General features: G+C 36.8%; 1 protein-coding gene across 1 annotated transcript in view; it reads right to left on the reverse strand.

Annotated features, from left to right (window-relative positions):
• ARL6IP6 (ARF like GTPase 6 interacting protein 6) overlaps positions 1–17,038 on the reverse strand; it is a 58,393-nt gene that overhangs the window by 31,861 nt on the left and 9,494 nt on the right. Inside the window, exon 3 of the mRNA XM_004474292.5 lies at positions 1,960–2,092. Coding sequence (XP_004474349.1) covers positions 1,960–2,092 — 133 coding nt within the window. The remainder of the gene's footprint in view (positions 1–1,959; positions 2,093–17,038) is intronic.

Genomic DNA, 17,038 nt, shown 5'->3' on the forward strand with positions numbered 1-17,038 from the left:
AAATAGGTTTTATTTGATCTCTACAACATCTTCATGAGGTGGGCTAGAGCTGGTAATAACAACAATAATTAGAGTAACAATAATATTACCATAATATGCATAAGCTTTAACAGAATTTGTATTTTTTCTAGCCTCCCCACCACTCAAAACTGCCTCAATTTGTAGAATAAACTAGAGAACTTAGATGCTATTAAGTGGAAATTTATATTTAAAACCTGAGCTTTCCTGGCATGAATAAATTGTATTAGAGCACTTCCTACTGAATTTTCTGAAACTTACTGAAACACAAAGACATTTAATATTTGTTCCACTAACAAAAGCGCCTAATCTGGTCTACACTTATAAATTGGGTGCTTGCTATTAGTGGTTAAATTTGGTATCCCCCAAAAACTGTATGTTGAAATCCTAATCCCTGCTACCTGTGAATGTGACCTTATTTAGAAACAGAGTCACTGTCAATGGAATACTTAAGTTAAATGGGGTCATACTGGAGTGGGGTGGGCCCTTAATATAATATAACTGTTGTCCTTATAAGAAGGGAAAAAGAAACACAAACACTGGGGGAAATGCCATGTGATCAAACAGGCAAAAATTGAAGTCCTGTAGCACCAAGTGAAAAATCACCAAGGATTGCTGGCAAATACCAGAAACTAGAAGAGGCAAGGAAGGATTCTCTCTTTCAGGTTTCCAAGGGAACATGAACCTAGAGACACCTTGATTTCAGACAGCTAGTCTCCAGAACTGTGAGACAATAAATTTCTGCTGCTTTAAGCCACAAAGTTTGTGGTACTTTGCTACAGCAGCTTTCCAAATCTTATAGAGGTGCCATAAATGTTTCTTAACTATTACACAGAGTTTAAATCCCAAAGAAAAATACAATTCAATTATTAAGTTGTTACAAGTCTATTTATACATAAATCTAGTAAAACTTTTAAAATGTTGACATTAGCTTTAAACTTCATATATGTTTTAAATAAAATTCCATCCCCAAAAGACAAATATCTGTCAAAGTTTCTCAGTTTTTAGGTCATTTCTTGAATTTCATTTTTCAAAAACCATTGCACTAGGGAGCAGATGTAGCTCAAGTGGTGGGAGCACCTGCTTCCCATGTATGAGGTACCAGGTTCGATCCCCAGTACCTCCTAAAAACAAACAAACAAACAAACCAAAAAAACCAATTTGGGGGAGCCGGAGTAGCTCAGTGGTTGAGTGCCAGCTTCCCACATATGAGGTCCTGGGTTCAATCCCTGGCCCAGTACCTCAAAAAATATAAAATATAAAATAAATAAATAAAAATAAAAACCAATGCTCTATTTAGAACTGAGTTTTAAAAAAAATAGTCTGATCTTGGAGTGGACTTGCTGGTATCCTACTATTGAGCTCTTGTGACTCTTGCAATGGAAGAGGTTGTGTCATTGGTGTGAGGATGGCCGCCATGGAGGTTGCTGGGGGCAGGGGGAGAGAGGAGAAGGTGTGGTGTGTGGGCATTTTCAGGACTTGTAGTTGTCCTGGGTGATGTTGTGGGGACAGATGTAGGACGTTGTGTGTCCTGCCATGGCTCGCTGCACGGACTGGGGGAGAGTGTGAACTGCAGTGTAGCCTAAGATCCGTGTGATGTGGTGGTGCTCCAGAATGTATTCATCAGATGTGGTGGATGTGCCACACTGATGGCGGAGGTTGTTGGTATGAGAGGAGTCGGGGGAGAGGGGGATTAGGTAGGAACCTCTTATGTTTTTTAGTGTGGCGTTTTGTGTGATCTATGTATCTTTAAAAAAAAAAAAGAAAAAAAAAGTTGAAAAAAGAAACAGGAAAAAAAATATTTTCTTCCCCATAAGAGTGGGGCCTCAACATCTTACCTCACAAATAAGCTGCTGCTGCTTGCTTCAATATATTTTAGTATTTTCAACAAAATTAGAGTGGGTTAAAAAAAAAAAACCAAGAAGAAACAGGAATACTTACTTGAACCTGGCAGGTGAAAGAGGTGTAGGAGGAAACATTCCTGGTTCAAAAGAGTCAAAATAAGTCACTGTCCAAGAAAAGCTACAACAGGAGAATCCAGCAGTTAGGGATATTATAAGGAGAGTCCAGAATCCTTAATGGGAAGAGAGAGGGGAAAAAAGTTGAGTTATTAATAGCAAAACAATTTAAATTAAACAAGCATCCTCATGCTCAGAGGATGTGTATTTCTGAACTTCTGAACTATATGTAACTGATGTTATAAAAGATTTGAACTTAGTACACACTAAGTGATGTAGACATGCAAGTTATATCATTGAATATTTTAATTCAATTATTTTTTAATATGTGGAAAGAGTACAAATTTGGCTTAAGAATTTAACTCCCATATAGAAAAAAGTGAGTATAGCATTTCACTGTCAAATGTCTTGACATTTTTCATTTAACTTCATGAATCATTGCTTGCTGTCTTTTTTTAAAAAGATTTATTTATTTATTTCCCCTCCCCCCCCACCCCAGTTGTCTGTTCTCTGTGCCTGTTTGTTGTGTCTTCTTTGTCCGCTTCTGTTGTTGTCAGTGGCACGGGAATCCGTGTTTCTTTTTGTTGTGTCATCTTGTTGTGTCAGCTCTTGGTGTGTGCGGCACCATTCCTGGGCAGGCTGCATTTTCTTTTGAGCTGGGCGGCTCTCCTTACGGGGTGCACTCCTTGCTCATGGGGCTCCCCTACGAGGTGGACACCCCTGTGTGGCACGGCACTCCTTGCGTGCATCAGCACTGCACATGGGCCAGCTCCACACGGGTCAAGGAGGCCTGGGGTTTGAACTGTGGACCTCCCATGTGATAGACGGACAAGAGAAACACACAGGAAAGGAACTGCAACATAAAGACCTTGAGTAGACTGCAGCTGCTGGTGCTCCTACCCAGCCCTAGGAGCAGAAAGCTTTGAATTCTCTGGCCTTGGGCCTGTGGCTATAGAAGAAGGGGGCTGCAGAGATGGCTTCCCAGGTGAATTCTACCAAGCATTTAGAGAATAATTAACAACAACCCTGTTTAAAATCTTGCAAAAAATTAAAGAGGAGGGAAAATTACCCAACACATTTTATGAAGCCAATATCACCATAATACCAAAGCCAGAGAAACATACTATAAGAAAAGAAAACCACAGACCAATCTAATAAATACAGATGCAAAAATTTTCAACAAAATACTTGCAAATAGAATCCAACAGCAGAAAGTGAATGTGGCTCAAGCAATTGGGCTCCTGTCTACCATATGGGAGGTCCAAGGTTCGATTCATGGGGCCTCCTCGTGAAGGCAAGCTGGTCCATGCAGAGTGCACCGCAGAGCAAGCTGGCCCAAGCAGAATGCTGGCCCACACAGGAGGGCTGGCCCACGCGGCAAGCTGGCCTGAGCAGAGAGCTGGCACAGCAAGATAACGCAACAAAAAGAGATACAGATGAGAGACAATAATAGACACAGCAGAACAGGGAGCTGCAGTGGTGCAAGAGATTGAGCCCTTCTCTCCCACTCTGGAAGGTCCCAAGATCGGTTCCTAAAGAGAAGACAAGCAGACACAGAAGAATGCACAGTGAATGGACACAGAGAGCAGACTACAAAGAGGGATGAGGGGGGGAATAGATAATTAAATCTTTAAAAAAAAAAAGAATCCAACAGCATATCAAAAGTCTTATAAACTACAACCAAGTGAGATTCTACTCTCCAGAAAAGACATTCACCAAATTTATTTGGAAGAGAAAGTATACCCAAATAGCCAAAAGAATTCTAAAAAAGAAGAGCAATATGGGAGGAATTTCACTGCTTGAACTTGAAACATATTACAAAGCTACAGTGGTCAAAACAGCATGATATTGGCATAAAGATACAGATATCCATCAGTGTAATAGAACTGAGAGTCTAGAAATAAACCCTCACCTATGGCCAACTGGTTTTTGACAAACCTACCATGCTCATGATAACGGGAAGAAATAGTTTCTTCAACAAAAGGTGCTTCAAGAACTGGATATCCATAACTGAAAGGATGACAGAGGACCCCTATTTCACTCTTTACTCAAGAATCAACTCAAAATGGATCAAAGACCTAAATATAAAAGAAAAAAATGTAGGGAAGCATCTTAAAGACCTTGTGATAGGTGATGACTTCTTGGACCTTACACCCAAAGCATGAGCAACAAAAGAAAATAGATCAATGGGACCTCCTCAAAATTAAATACCTTTACACCTCACAGGACTATGTCAAAAGGGTGAAAAGGCAGCTGACTCAGTGGGAGAACATACTTGGAAATCACATATCTGAGAAGGGTTTACTATTCATGATATATAAAGAGATGCTACAAGTGAACAAAAAAAAGACAAATGACCCCATTAAAAAATGGGCAAAAGACTTGAATAGATATTTGTCCAAAGAAATAGAAAAGACAAAAAAACACCTGAAAAAATGTTCAACATCATTAGTGATTACGGAAATGCAAATCAAAGCTACAATGAGATATCATTTCACACCTATTAGAATGGCCGCCATTAAAGACAGAGAATTACAAGCTTTGGAGAAGATGTGAAGATAGAGGAACACTTATTCACTGCTGGTGGGAATATACAATGCCACAGTCACTATGGAAGACTGTTTGCCAGCCCCTAAAAAGTTGAATATAAATTTGCTGTGTGACCCAGCAATACCACTACTGGTTTTATACCCAGGGAACTGAGAGCAGTGACACAAACAGATATCTGCACACCAATGTTCACAGCAACATTATTCACGATTGCCAAAAGATGGAAACAACCCAGGTGTCCATCAACCAGTGAACTGATAAACTGTTGTGTATATACACAATAGAATATTATGCAGCTGTAAGAAGAAATTAAGTTGTAAAGCATATGACAACATGAATGAACCTAGAGGACATTACGTTGAGTGAAGCAAGCCAGATAAATATGGAGCAGCTCTGCCCTGGCCCAACTCTATGGAACCTCTGCTACCTTAAGAGCATCACCATTTTAATCACATTGTGATGATCCTTCAAAGCGAGTGTCACATCTTTGCTAATTTGTCCTCCAAGGAATATAGTGACCTTATGCAGCTTTTGAAGCAGTCAATATTGGCATTTGATCTAACAAATGGGTATCTAAAGTTCTATCCTGTAATTAACATTCAGGTCCATATTGGGGGTTGCCTGTTATTGCAGCATTGATAACAGTGTGTAAGTAAGCTAAATATTAAAAAAAAATTTTTTTTAATTGGGAGCAGATGCAGCTCAAGCAGTTGGGTGCTCATCTCCCACATGGATTCGGTTCCCAGTGCCTCCTAAAGAAGACAAGCAGACACTGCAATGAGCAAATGCCACAATGAGCAGGGAGTCGATGTGGCTCAAGTCTCAAGCGTAGGGGCACTTGCCTCCTACATGGGAGGTCCGAGGCTGGGTTCCTCATGCCTCCTAAAGAGGAAGCAGAGAATATTTCAGATGATCGTGGGAAGATGGCAACAGCCTAACAGACAGAGTTGAATGCTCTCACAAAAACAACAAAGAGGCAAAAGCTGTCTGAAGGATTTGCTTTGGGGATCAGTAGACCAGGATCAGGACACAACTTCCAGGAGGGTGACTGACAGAGAGAGGAAGAAGCTGAAACCACAAACATGAGTTAACAAGCTCCTGTGGCAGCCGGGAAGGGCTACCCTCCTCCAACCCCAAGATATTAATCTGGGGTAAAACCCCTGCTCACTGCAGCCAACTGAGAGGAACAGACACCTTCCTTCCTGTCATCTGTTTCAAGGGAAAAGGGAGGGGAGGCCGGAGTGCTTTTCTACAGTGAGTTTAGCCAGCAGAGCCCACTTTGAATCTCCGGGAACACAGGTAAGCAGTGAGTGAAACACCTCAGTGGAATGGTGCACTAACTACCACCATCTGCTGTCTGGTCTGGAAACTGCATGGGCAAAAACTTCATGCTCTCTATATCCAACTCCTGGGAGAAAATCTGTAATCCACTAGTAAATACCTGGACCAAATCTGAAAACTTAACTTAAGTTGGGCAATTTTAAACACTGAGAATAAGTTGAATCAAATATCAAAGAAAAGTTGTGAGGAAAAAAACAATAGACAAGAGAAAGAAATTGGCCATCAGAGTAAATTCACCAACATATTCAGAAGCCTAGACATCAGTAAAAAATTACAGGCTATACTAGGAAACAGAAAGGGATGGCCCAGCCAAAAGAACAAACCAAATAAACTGAAGAGATGCAGTATTTAAGACAATCAGTGATAATCATAGAACTCTAAATCACTTCAAAGAATTTACAGAAAATATGACTAAAGAAGTAAAGGATATTAAGACCCAGGAGAAGCATAAAGAACAATTTGAAAGCCTGCAAAGAAAGGTAACAGACATTATGGGAATGAAAGACATGATGCATGAGATTAAAAATACATTAGAGGCACATAGGAGCAGAACTGAACTGCCTGAAGAAAGAATTAGTGACTTTGAAGGCAGAACATCAGAACTGGAAAAAACAGGAGAACAGAAAGAGAACAATGGGAAAAACTGAACACAGTCTCAGGGAATTGAATGACAAGGTGAAACACAGAAACATTCACATTATTGGTATCCCAGAAGGAAAAGAGAGTGGGAAAGGGGCAGAAATGTTTGAGGAAATAATGACAACAAACTTCCCAACCCTTATGAAGGACATAAATATCAATATCCAAGGACAATGCACCCCAAACGGAATAAATCCAAACAGACATACCCCAAAACACCTATTATTCAGAATGACAAATATCAGAGATAGAGAGGATTCTGAAAGCAGCAGGAGAAAAGCAAAGCATCACATAAAGGGACTCGATAAGATTAAGTGTAGACCTCTCATCCGAAACCACGGAGAGAAGAAAGTGGTATGATGTATTTAAGGTACTGAAAGAGAAAAACTTCCAGCCAAGAATTCTGCATCCCGCAAAGACGTCCTTCTAAAATGAAGGGGAATTCAAAGTCTTCACAGACAAAACTGATAGAATATGTTTTCAAAAGACCAGATTTACATGAGATACTAAAAGGGGTGCTGCAGCCTGAAAGGAAAAAACAAGGGTGAGTAATTTGTTGAAGAATTTGGAAATGCAGATTATTAGGAAGAGTAAACTAAAGGATAAAAAGATAGACAATAAAATGGTAAGACAAAAGAGAACTGAAGGACAAAACGGGTGATATAAGTAATGCCCTTTCATTAATAACACTGAATATTAATGGATTGAACTTCCAATCAAAAGATATAGACTGATAGAATGGATAAAAAATTATGAACCGTCTATATGTTATCTACAAGAGACCCAACTCAGATATAAGGATACAACCAGGTTATAAGTGAAAGGTTGGAAAAAGGTATTCCATGCAAATAGTAACCAAAAAAAGAATTGGAATAGACCAGATAAATGTAAAATAACATATTTTATGAACAATAATACTCAGTGCAACTAGCAACTTGTTCCTGTAATTAGTATTCTTAAGTTTCTTCATACAAAATAAACACCTGCTTTTAAATGAGGAGGACTAGAGAAGAGATACATTTCTGGATACTTCATTTTTCTTTAACGCTTTTTATGAATACTAATTAATTAAAATAATACAGTTGGATCAATAATGATTTAGCACGGCTACTATTGAAAAAGATTTTTGAGTTTTTCTGCCTCGCAAATTATGTGTTGGTGTATTGTTACCTGCTGAAATTATTGGAATTAGTTCCAATAAAAAGTTAAGAATTCCCAAATAGGAATTTGATTATCCAGAAAGATTTATGGTCTTAATGGAAATTAAATACCTAAACCAATAATTTATTTCATTTGTAGAGATTATGTCCAATAATTAGAGGTGTAATATACAAATTAGAATCATGTTATAATTTCTATTAGAATTATTAACACTTTAAAATGTTTGTTGCTATGCTATCTATTTATTATTGATTATATTAAATCTAACCTGGCCTTGTACTCTCTTAAAATTTCTAATTTCTTTCTATTTTTCTATTTATTTTATGATTTTACAATAAAGGTCTTTTTAACGACTAAAAAAAAAAAATATTGATTATACACTTTGGAAAGATCATATGGTATGTGAATATATCCCAATAAAATTGCTTAATAAAAAAATAAATAATTGTGCAAGCATTAGCCAGAAATAGCAGCTATTTACAGCAGGGGAAACAGATTGAGAGGGGAAGAATTTCCTTGTCTGTGTTTTTTGTTTAGTATTATTATTACTGAAATAATAAAAATGCTTTAATAATGATTGAAGTGATGAATGCATAACTATGTGATTACACCAAATAGTATTGATTGTATACTTTGGATAAACTGTATGCTTTATTAACACGCAATAAAATTGTTTTTAAAAAATAGGGTAGGTTGGGGGGAAAATATGCCAAATATAAGATATGGACTATAGTTAGCAGTAATATTTTAGTGATGCTCTTGCATAGTTTCTAACAAATGTATCACAATAATAAACTCAGAGCAATTAAACATTAGGAAATGTGAGCAGATGTGGCTCAAGCAGTTGAGTGCCTGCTTCCCACACGGGAGGTTCTAGGTTGGGTTTCCACTGCCTCCTGGAAAAAAAAACAAAAACAAAAAAAAAACACAACAAGCAAACAAATGAAAAAATCAACTCTGGGGAGGCCATGTGGCTTCCCACTGAGGTCCTAAACAAGCAAAACCAAATGTGCGAGGTATTTTTTTTCTCCTGATAGTTCTCCTTCCTTCTCTCTTCTCAAAGAGGTAAAGGTTTGGGTTTATTGCCCCAGAAGAGGGAAGTGGCAAAGCAGAAAGGAGAAACAGCCAAAAGGAGAAAGAACATCTCTTTGGTTTTTTCATTGCAAAACAATTAGGGGAACTAGTACTGAAGGTAGTTAAGAGGCACAATCTTGAATAGACAGCAAGTAGAATGAATTGATGGGAGTAAAAATGTTTATGTGGAACAGGGAGATCAGATAAGGGCTTGACCTGTAGGGGAGAAAGATTCCCCCGGGCTGAAAAACAGTATATTGTATCTATGTTGTTTTTGCACTTGTGTGTGTACTAGGAGAGAGGGCAGTGCTGCAAGGGTTTCCTAGCAGAGCCATTTAGAAAAGGCCACTCAAAACTAGACAGCATACCTACATATACTTTTTTGGCAGATGGGCCCAGACACAACTTGCAGATGCCTCTGCATTAACTGGAACTAGAGACCACAGATGGTCATGTGGCTGGAAAATGCTACATCTGAAAGAGGTCATCCTGATCAGAATGAGGGACTTTTCAATAATAACTCACTTGAATAAATGTCTTAATGACAATACTGTACACTCTCATTCCAAATCTTGGCACAGTGCCAGCTTCAGGAATCTAAACTCAACCTGGATTTCGGTGGATACAGCCTTGATAAAGACTGAGGTACAAATTTCCTGCCAACCCAGTGAGATAGGGTTAAAGAGAAGTTACTGAAAATTCAGTATACAACTACAATTTATGGATGATGATATTACCAAATAGCTGTTATTTGCTAAAATAACTCTGAAGAGAACAGAAAATAATTGACAAATTAGTACTTTATGACATCTTAGAATATGTAAAATCTCTGGAATGAAGATTGTAATTAATCAAGAAAAATTAACCATCTATGTTTGGGTCTACTTTGGAATCATGAAACTTCAGGATTTCAAAAAAAGTGAGAAAGACACAAAATATCAGATTAAAAATAACAAAATGTGTGGTTCTCTAAAGCTCATCAAGCTTTTTCATTCAAGTGCTTTAAAGAAGTACCTTTCAAATTTAATGAGTATTCTTAGTTTTTTCAGGAACTACTAATATTCCATGATCTAAGTGCTTGCCCCAAATTTGGCATACATAATTATTTTCTAATCATTTTTAACTAATCAACAGTTGTATCACTGATGAAGTCCAGACAAAATGACAAGTCTATCAAAAAAATGTACACTGCATTATCATGGTCTAGAAGTGCTTATGATTCTGAAAATTACTCCTTATATAAATAAGCAAAAAAGGAACCAAATGATGACAACTCCCAATAACTAAATTCATTACAAGTCAGTTATCTCCATAATCCTAAAGTTAAAATGTAACAATTGTTTTGCTAACCCATTTTATTATAACATTCACATGTACTTTTTAAAGATACAAAAGCATATTTAAATGAAGTTAAACATCTTCCTTCCCCAACTCATCAATTCCACTCCTAAGATTTCGTGGCACCTCTTTCCAAAATTTTTACAGCCATCTAGGCAATGTAGGTTTACATGGAGTAGTTACGTATAAGTAATGTATATTTTTTTCTTAGTATATTCTACACAAATGGTAATCTCACCATAAAAATTGTTTTGCACTTTGCTTTTTCCATATAATAAGCTATGTTGGAAACCTTTCATATCAATACACATAGCCACAGTCCATCGCATATTTTTTATTTCTAACTTTTTATTCTAAAAAATGCACAAGTAGCATTCTTGTACTTGTCTGCACATTTGTACAAGGATATCTGTAACAAATTTCTTTGGGAGAATTTCTATGTCAAAAACACAAGCCTTTAAATATATATATATCATTCTTCTCTACAGTTCAATTTTCATCAGTGGATGAAATGATGGAAATTCCTCTTTTCCATCTACTGAAACCACTTGAATGCAAAAAGATGGGGGAAGGGGGTGTGATCTCCTATTCTAATCCTTTTGCTGCACTTTCATATTGATTTACCTAAGGGCATATTTTGTTTTGGTTCATTTTTTAAATTAAGTGATTTTTGTTACAAGAGGAAGTTACTTTTACTTTTCTAAAAATATGTGGGCAACTTAAACAATTTAAAAAACTTTCAGAAAAAACATAATATATTCTAAATATTTTAATTTTGCTTAGCAATTTTGGTCTTTTTGGATGGGGTGAGGTATTTTCAGAAATTTTATGAAGTCAGGGATATGGAAGCAATAGTTTACACAGATTATATATAAACAGAAAAGGTTAAGAAAAACAAAACTCCCCTGTTCCCACACTAGAACAGATTTCTTAACAAAGCACTGTTATGCAATCAATTATACATCCTTTACAAAACTTCCTGCTATAAACAATGGACTAAGTGTGAGAGAGCACACTGATAAATTCCAAGTCCTGTTTTTGGAGCTTCTGACATTACTGGCAAATTCAGGGTTTAACATTATATGGAATAATGAAAACTTGATAAGAAATTAAATGTACATCAGTAGGGAAATGTATATTTCCAGTATATTTATACTATGAAATACAATGCAATAATTTAGAATGAGGTAGATCCATACGTACTGATACAAAATGAACTCCAAGATATTTTGCTAAAGCTGCACATAATGCATGATTTCAATTATATTTTCTCTACAATAGTGATAAACTATATATTTTAAATGACCACATATTTGTAAATGGACAGAAAAAGATCTGGGAAGACACACAAGTGAATGAGTGGGAATCTTTGCTCTAATTGTTGGAATTTTTTTCCTAGTGAGAATATATTACTTATATGATTCATGAAAAATGGAAATATTTAGGTAATTTTAAAAGTTGTAAAAACTGTAACCTAACTACTAATAAAAGCTTAAATGTCCTCATGTGCACAAAATGAATCCTTATAAAATGTTTATGTAAGCAAATTTCTTCAGCTTTTACCAGATTCTACAGTTTTCTAATTTTAAGAGGATAGCAAGTATTTTAAATAATTTGTTATCCTCTCTAACCCATATTCTACATAGTCCAAGTCTTCAAATCCCTGAAGCAATGTCTCTGCATGCCAAGAAAGACAGACAGACAGCCTGGATCTTCAAACTTCTTATTTACAAGAATTGGAGCAGAAGAAGGGTTCTCCTCCCCTGCCAAGGCAACCTGAGCTGAGTGAGCACTGACCAGCTACATGAGGAAAGGTCTCTCTCTATTCAACAGCCTGCCTATCTGCAACCAAGCATGTAGCAATACCACTCCCCTTCCTGCTGAAAAAGATAAGGAAGGAGAAGGGGCATTCTGACTGACAAAGTAACTGAAATTTGAAAAATAATACCTGTAGTTTCAAACCTTGGTAAATCATCAGATTTACATGGGAACTAAAACTTTTATTAAGGACCATTTTAAATAAATCTAAAAGTAGAGGGAAGAATACAATGAACCCCCATGTACCCATCACCAAACTTTAAACAAGTCATGATCTTGTTTCACCTATATTCATTCACTTGTAAGCTTACAAATCTGCAGTTTACCAGGGAAAACAGTCATCACTATTTATCATTAGGTCAAATGGATCCTTTATATTCTATTTCCTTTTACTTTTAAGTCATTTTATGAATAACAGAATAAAGAGAAAATGAAATAAATTTTCTTGAGAATTTTTTTTAAAGCTTTATTTATTCCCCCCTTCCCCTCCTTCCACCCTGCTGTGTTGTCTTCTCATTTTCTCTCCACTAGGATTCAATCCTGGAGACCTCTCTTGTAGAGAGGTTCAATTGTGCCAACTCAGTTCTGGTTTCTGCTGCACTCAACTTGACTTCCCCCTTGTCTCTCTTTTGATGAGACTTCTCATCTTGCTGCGAACTCACTTGTGCAGGGCACTAGCTCACCATGCGGGCACTCACACAGGCACTGGCTTGCTGCATGGGCATACTGTCTCTTCTTTATCACCAGGAGGTCCCAGGGATCAAACCCACGTCCTTCCATATAGTAGGCAGAAGCTCCATCAGTTGAGCCACATCTGCTTCCCTTAGAGATTTTTATTTTAATTATTTTATTTATTTCTCTCCCCTGCCCCCCCCCCCCCCCCCGTTGTCTGCTTTCTGTGCCCCTTCGCTGTGTGTTCTTCTGTGTCCGTTTGTATTCTTGTCAGCAGCACTGGGAATCTGAGTCTCATTTTTGTTGCGTCATCTTGCTGCATCAGTTCTCCATGCAGACTGCACTTTCTTTGCGCAGGGTGGCTCTCCTTACGGGGCGCATACCCTACACGGGGGAGACCCCTGCATGGCACAGCACTCCTTGCGTGCATCAGCACTGCACATGCGCCAGCTCACCACACAGGTCAGGAGGCCCTGGGTTTGAACCCTGGACCTCCCATGTGGTAGGCAGATGCTCTATCAGTTGAGCCAAATCCGCTTCCTACCTTAGAGATTTTAAAGACATAAACACAGAAGACTTTTTTCCCCCTATTTTCGTGGTTTTGAAGATACGTGCATCTGAAATGGGCATGTCCTCTGAGTGCAAATGAGCATTAACTTCTTGGATGAATCTGGAAAATATACATTTTGTAAATACTGATTCCAGATTCCTGATAGATCTCTAATTGGTTCTTGTTCATTATTCTGATTTTTCTTTTTTGCATCATCAAAGCACAATACTTGAAGGTATTTCTTAAACCTTTTGTGGCTTATCATTTTGATAATGACAACCATCTTCTTTGCTTTATAATTTAGAAAACATTTTCATTTTTAGATTTATAAACAGAAATTCAAAAGATAAATCCAATGAAATTTTTTTCATTTCTTTCCAATCACTCCTGTATGCATTTAGATTTGTCCACTTACAAAAAGAATCAAATAAATTAGGGTACACAGACATCATAAAAGAAGAAATACTGTTAAATATCCTTTTGGGATGCAGATGTGGCTGAAGAGATTGAGCTCCCTCCTACCACATGGGAGATCCTGGGTTTGGTTCCCAGTGCCTCCTAAAGATGAGCAAGACAGTGAATTGACACCATGGGCAGGCACAGCAAGCTGACACAACAAAGAGGCACAAGGAGGAAAGCATAAGACGACACAACAAAGCCAGGAGCAGTGGAGGCTCAAATGATTAGGTACCTCCCTTTCCACATAAGAGGTCCCAGGTTCAGTTCCGGTGCCATCTTAAAAAGAAGATGAACACACAATGAACAGACACAGCAAGCGCAAAACAAGGAGTGGGAGAAATAAACATGTCTTAAATATAAATAAATTTTAAGTATCCTTTTAGCAAAAGGGGGTTGTTCTTGTTCTTGGAAAATATTGCTTGAAGTTCCTTCTGTTGAATGATTAACTGGATGAGAATACTTTATTCCCCTAGAAATGTACTGTTTGAGGAGCGGATATAGCATACGTGGTTGAGATCCTGTTTCCCATGTTTGAGGTCCTGGGTTTAATCCCTAGTAGCTCCTAAAAACAAAAAAATTTAAAAACCAACTCTCACTGGGGTACAGATGTAGTTCAGTAAACACCTGGTTCCCATGTACAAGGCCCTGGGTTCAATCCCCAGGACCTCCTAAAAAGAAAAAGAAAAAGAAAAAGAAAGATGATATTCAATCATTTATTCTTGAGTTTGAGAAAATTATTCTAGGATATCATCTGAAGTCTAGTCTTGAGATTTCACTTATATAATCAATCTCAACACTATCATGAGAGTCTAGCATGCTATTTCTGTGTTCATCTTTTGATTCATTTAATTATGAAACATTTGTCATTACTCCTCTTTGCCATTTTGGGTAGGAAATGAAAATTTTTGATTTTCCAATTGTGTTTAATGAAAGTTAAAAGCATATAGAACAATGCTGTATCCAGTATTCTTACTTGTAAAAGATGATGTAATACCCTAGGCAACAAAATAAGAAGATACATGACGCAATAGTGTACATTTTTTCATTGCTGAATCCTCTAAGACACGTGCCAGCAAACTTTTCTGAAAAGGGTAGGTAATAAGCATTTTCAGCTTTGCGAGCCACAGGATGTCTGCCACAACTACGCTGTAAATGAAAAGCCTAGATATACATAAAGGAATGGGTGAGGCTGTTTGCCAAAAAAACTTTACTTATAAAAACAGGTGGCAGATCAGAATTGCCTGAGCTGTACTTTGCCAGCCTCTGCTCTAGAGGAGTCCATCATTCTTCTGTTTTCAGGTTATTCTATTCTTTTTACCACAGTTGATGAGTAATATTAAAGTAATTCCTAACAGAATGAAATAATAAAATGTTTCAAGATATAGGAAAAATACAATCACTAAGATCTTATACTATTTCTTAGATTTATTAAAGGGTTCAATGGACTAACACAGTAATTTCAAGATCAATTAAGTTTTATTCTATTGAATATGTAACAATTTTTGCTTTATTTTCTGAAAAACTACTAAGAAAGAATAAAAGTTAAGGTGAAGAAATATTAATTCTTAAAAACAGAACTGCTAAAAAAAAATTCAAACATGAAGTAGGTTCAATGAACCCTAATGGTATACTGAGGACTTCACACAGTCACTTAAGTGACTGATTCTATAGATAAGAATAGGGTCTGAGATTTTGCATATTAAAAAGAAAAAGAAAATCTCTAGGATTTTGATCGTATGTCTGGTTTGGGGACTACTATACCAGTGGTTCTAAAAAGTATCACTTCAGAACTACCAACATCATTATCAACATTACTGAAGAACTCATAAAAAAATGCAAATACGCAAGCTTCATCCCAGAACTACTATATCAAAAATTCTTGAATTCAGCGAAATGAGTTTTAACAAGTCCTTTAGGTTATTCTTATGAAGTAAACGTTTGAATGCATTACATAGAAACACCTCAGGACAATCAAATTTGGGCTAGGCAGTAACAATAACAAACTAATGTGTTCAGATATAGAGGGTCCCAGAGTTTGGGAATTACTGATTTTATATGCTGAGAGTTGTAATGATTTTATGATTAATAATTTAGCTGTACACTGATAACCCTGTTTCTGCCCTGCTATATTACCTGGACTGTTTCATGGCATAAAAGCTGGTTTAGAAGAAAATAACATGTGGATGGATACAGGGTAGGTAGGAATACTAGATGAAATAGCCCACATAAAAGAATACTAGTTTTTGGCATACTACAAAAGTTCAGTAGTGTTATACTGTTAATTGTTGATCATGTACTTTTTGCATGGTACTTTTCTTTAAATTGATGTTTTGCTTTGAATAAAGTTCTCCTCATAGCAAGTTACACTTATTCTCTGTAGAAAAGTGATAAAAAAAATAAAACAATCTAAATTCCAAAATCTAGATTAACATTTTGGTGTCTGTATTCCCAGTCCTTTTTTACTTATTTTTCCTTCTTTCTTACATTAGTTATTGTTCTTATTGCTAATATGAATAGGCAAGCCACAACATATTACAAGGTGTATGCTATAGCCCAGGATAGCATATTTATGAACTCATTTTAGATCAAATACAAGGATTACCTCATCCAGTTGCAAATGGCACTGTTCTTATAAGATTGTGGACTCAAATTACAAGGTCGACAACACTGGCTTAAAAGTTCAAGTGACCAGTTTTACCCATTTTCCACCGCAGGGAAGAAACTGAGTTTTTTCTAAAGAGCCTTTCTAAGGGAATGGACTCACTTCCATTGCACTCTTTCCCATGGAAATTTTACCCATGTTTCTAATAGTATACATCATGAAATTATGATGGCAGGACTCCCACTTATTGCTTTGTAAAGTGAAGAAATAATTAATGAACTCTTCAAATTAGCATCTCTTCTCTGCAGATGTGTGGAGGTCTGGAAACAACTAAATGATAAGACAAGAATGAAATGGGTAGCTCAAAAGCAAGATATTGCAAAACATTGATAAGGTCCCAGCCATCAGACGGATGTTAAGTAGATACCAAGGAATGACGGGTAAAGATTGAACCTAGGACCTTTTATGTGGGAAGCTGGCACTCAGCCACTGAGCCACATTGGCTTCCCTGAGTGGGTTTTGTTGTTGTTGTTGTTGTTTTTAGGAGGCACTGAGAATCGAACTCAGGACCTTCCCATGAGGTACTCAACTGCTTGAGAGCCATATCCATTCCCTGTACATCTAATTTTATACAATGGTCTTAGCACAAAGTAATTTTTGTTAAAGTCAATTCTATCTTCCTTATGTACTTATTTTAGGTTTGTCTCAAATAAAAGTTCTGTTATACCAATATTTTTTGTTGTTTTGTTTCTTTTCTTTTTTTTACAATTTTTATACCAATATTATGAGGGAAAAATACAAAAGGTAGAAATGGAAAACTATGTGAAATGTGATAAAACTTGGATAAATGTAAACTAT

Source organism: Dasypus novemcinctus, chromosome 7, assembly GCF_030445035.2.
Source record: "Dasypus novemcinctus isolate mDasNov1 chromosome 7, mDasNov1.1.hap2, whole genome shotgun sequence".
NCBI lineage: Eukaryota > Metazoa > Chordata > Mammalia > Cingulata > Dasypodidae > Dasypus > Dasypus novemcinctus.